Raw genomic sequence first — 2,788 nt, forward strand, 5'->3', positions numbered from 1 at the left:
AAAAAAAAAAAAAAGAGTGGGAAGGTGACAAAGAAGTGACAATCTAACATAAGATGGGTGTGGCTTCTGCGGCTACTCCACTGAAGCCAGGGCCCACCAGACCCCTTGTGAGCATCACACTCAGCAGGGAGAAGATAAACATCTGGCTTCCTCAGAGAATGCCCCTCCCTGGATGAGTGAGCGCTCGCTCGCCCTGCCACTGAGATCAAGGACCCCATTCCCTCTGTTGGTGTCAAAGCACAGATCTGCAACCCTTCTTGCCTCAGTGACAAGCACTCCCGAGGCCCCCGGTTCTGTGGGCCTGTCTGGTTAATTTACTAGAAGGAGGTCCATACAAGCAGAAGCCACAGAGCCCTGAAGGTCTCTCCAGATCCGTCCACTAATCATCTCTGCACTCTTAGTCTGCATCCAGATCGAAGCACTGCATACTTCCTCTCACACTTTCAATGGCTCCATACTACACTCATAACAAAACTCAACTTCTTCCTCTGAAGGGCTGCCCTGGAACTCCTCTGTCACCAGGCTTTGCCTGGCTAATGGCCTCTGTCCACCCTGGGTTCACTTTCTTTTTCTTTACTGGCTTTTTTCTTACTTCTCACCCTTCTGGCCTCTGTTGAAATCCATCCCCCTAGGCGCTGTCCTCCACAATGCTATTAAGTTAGACTCTACTTCACTTCTTTATATCACAGTCCACCGCACCCCCGTGTGTTCTGGTTCTTCAATGGATTTATATTGTGCTTGCTGACCAGAGGCTGTTAAGTTCCACAGGGAAAGGGAAATGTCACAATGTCCACTGTTTTAGAGAGGCTGAGCAGCACGCAATAGGTACAGAAAGGCTAACTGTCCAGAGAATGAAAATGGAGCACGGTTGTCATAACTTGCTTTGGGACACTAGAGGTCATAAACCCAATTGTTAGAAGACATTCCAGTCTTTCCAAATAACACAGGGGGAGAAAGGCCAGCGCCTCACCGAGTGGAGTGTACCTCTTGACACTCCATTTGGGATCCACCTGCTCTAGGCTTCTCCAGGCCCCAACCACCGCCTGTATCATCACCCCAGTAAAGGAAGAGTGGCGGAAACCCGAGGGAGGAAGCCTGCTTGGCCCCAGGGGCTCCCTCTCCAGCTGACACCTTCCCTCTCACTGAGACCACAGGAAAGATGCATCTCTCCCACAGTCCGGTCCGGAGCAGTGGTGATCCTAGACTGCTGGAAGGGGGAGACCGGAGTCTACAGTTTCCCAGCCAGGCTCCCAGCAAGGCCGACCGGAAGCAGAGGCCCGTTCGCGTCTTCGAGGGCTGCGAGGCCTCCTGGGGCAGCAGGGGGGGAGGCGAGCCGGCCAGGCCGACCTCCGGGATCACCCAACGACTAGGGCGCGTCACCAGAGCTCCGGACTCTGTCCTCTGAGCAGTGAAGGGACGGCCTGGACTCTAGGGTTCATCTAAAGGGAGAAGTTCCGGGTGGACGGATGGGGCGTGGTGGGGTGAGGGTCTTCGCAACCCAGAGTGTGCACTGCACAGGCTGGCACTGGGGCATGGCAGTCACCCGGGACCAGGAGCCAGGGAGTGGGGTCCACTGGCCGGGCTCACCTCTCGGCGGGACGGCCGGGCCTCCAGATGCCGAAACTTGGACACCTTGAAGCGGTTCATGGCAGCTGGGACAGAGCGAGCTCAGGCTGGAGAACGAGGGTCGTCAGGTCTCAGGTGAATGAAGAGAAGCCGCCCTGGACTCTTGCAGCCTGCCGCCTCAGCAGCCTGCAGTCCGATGCCACGCCCTTATATGATGACAACCAATCGGAAGCTCCTGCGGACCGCCTAGGCACGCCCCCACGTCGCCCTTCTCCTGCGCGACGGCCTTCAGCCCCGCCTCCTAGCCAATAGCTGCCAGGACGGCCTGAGAAGTCACGCCCTGATGCCCGAGGGACTACCGCACTGGTCGGAGGTCACGTGAGCCGCAGCTGTCCTACTGAAGGGACCACACTTCAATTGCTCCAGGATTAGACTTGCAATACTGGTCCCTGAGGTTTTTCGATGACCTGGGTGCGCTCTATCCCACTATGTACTTCCTCAAGTAGCAGGACAGAATTAACTAGACTAAAACTGAGACTAATCCCCGCGACCCATAAAAGATAAGGACCACTGCGACTCAATCTCTGTCTCTCCCTTTTTCTCTCCCCTTCCCTCCCCCTCCCTCCCTTTCTTACCTCTTTCTCTCTCCCCCTCCCTTTGTTTTCAGTTTTAGTTTGTTTTTATTTTTATTTTATTTTATTTTTGTTTTTTTGAGACAGGGTTTCTCTGTGTAGTCCTAGCTGTCCTGGAACTCACTCTGTAGACCAGGCTGGCCTCAAACTCAGAAATACCCCTGCCTCTCCCTCCCAAGTGCTGGGACTAAAGGCGTGCGCCACCACTGCCCAACCAAAAATCACATTTTATAATGCAATTTTTTCACACTAGAGTATATAATGATGATGACCAAGTGATAGAGAGCTTTATTCTCAATATCTGTGAGCATCATTTTTCCCTTAAAAATGGTTTTAGCTGTGGATGTAGCTCAGTTGGCAGAGTGTTTGCAGGCATGTATGAAGCCCTGGGTGCCATCCCCAGCACAGTGACATAGTCCTATAGTTCCAGCATTCAGGAGGAAGATCAGAAGTTCAAGGTCAGCTTGGTTTACATAGTTCTGGACTATGTAGTGAGACCCTGCCTCAAAAAAAAAAAAAAAAAAAAAAAAAAAAGGAGAAAATAAGGAAGAAGTTGCTGCCTGGCCGGGCAGTAGTGCTGCATTTGTCTT

The 2,788-nt window shown here is 52.8% G+C and overlaps 1 protein-coding gene across 1 annotated transcript in view; it reads right to left on the bottom strand.

Annotated features, from left to right (window-relative positions):
- Coro7 (coronin 7) overlaps positions 1-1,814 on the bottom strand; it is a 51,789-nt gene extending 49,975 nt beyond the window's left edge. The window contains exon 1 of the mRNA XM_021208960.2: positions 1,588-1,814. Within this exon, the coding sequence (XP_021064619.1) occupies positions 1,588-1,647 (60 nt within the window). The 5' untranslated portion in view covers positions 1,648-1,814. The remainder of the gene's footprint in view (positions 1-1,587) is intronic.
- Between the last annotated feature and the right edge of the window lie 974 nt (positions 1,815-2,788).

The sequence above is a fragment of the Mus pahari genome, chromosome 12 (assembly GCF_900095145.1).
Source record: "Mus pahari chromosome 12, PAHARI_EIJ_v1.1, whole genome shotgun sequence".
In the NCBI taxonomy this organism is placed as follows: domain Eukaryota; kingdom Metazoa; phylum Chordata; class Mammalia; order Rodentia; family Muridae; genus Mus; species Mus pahari.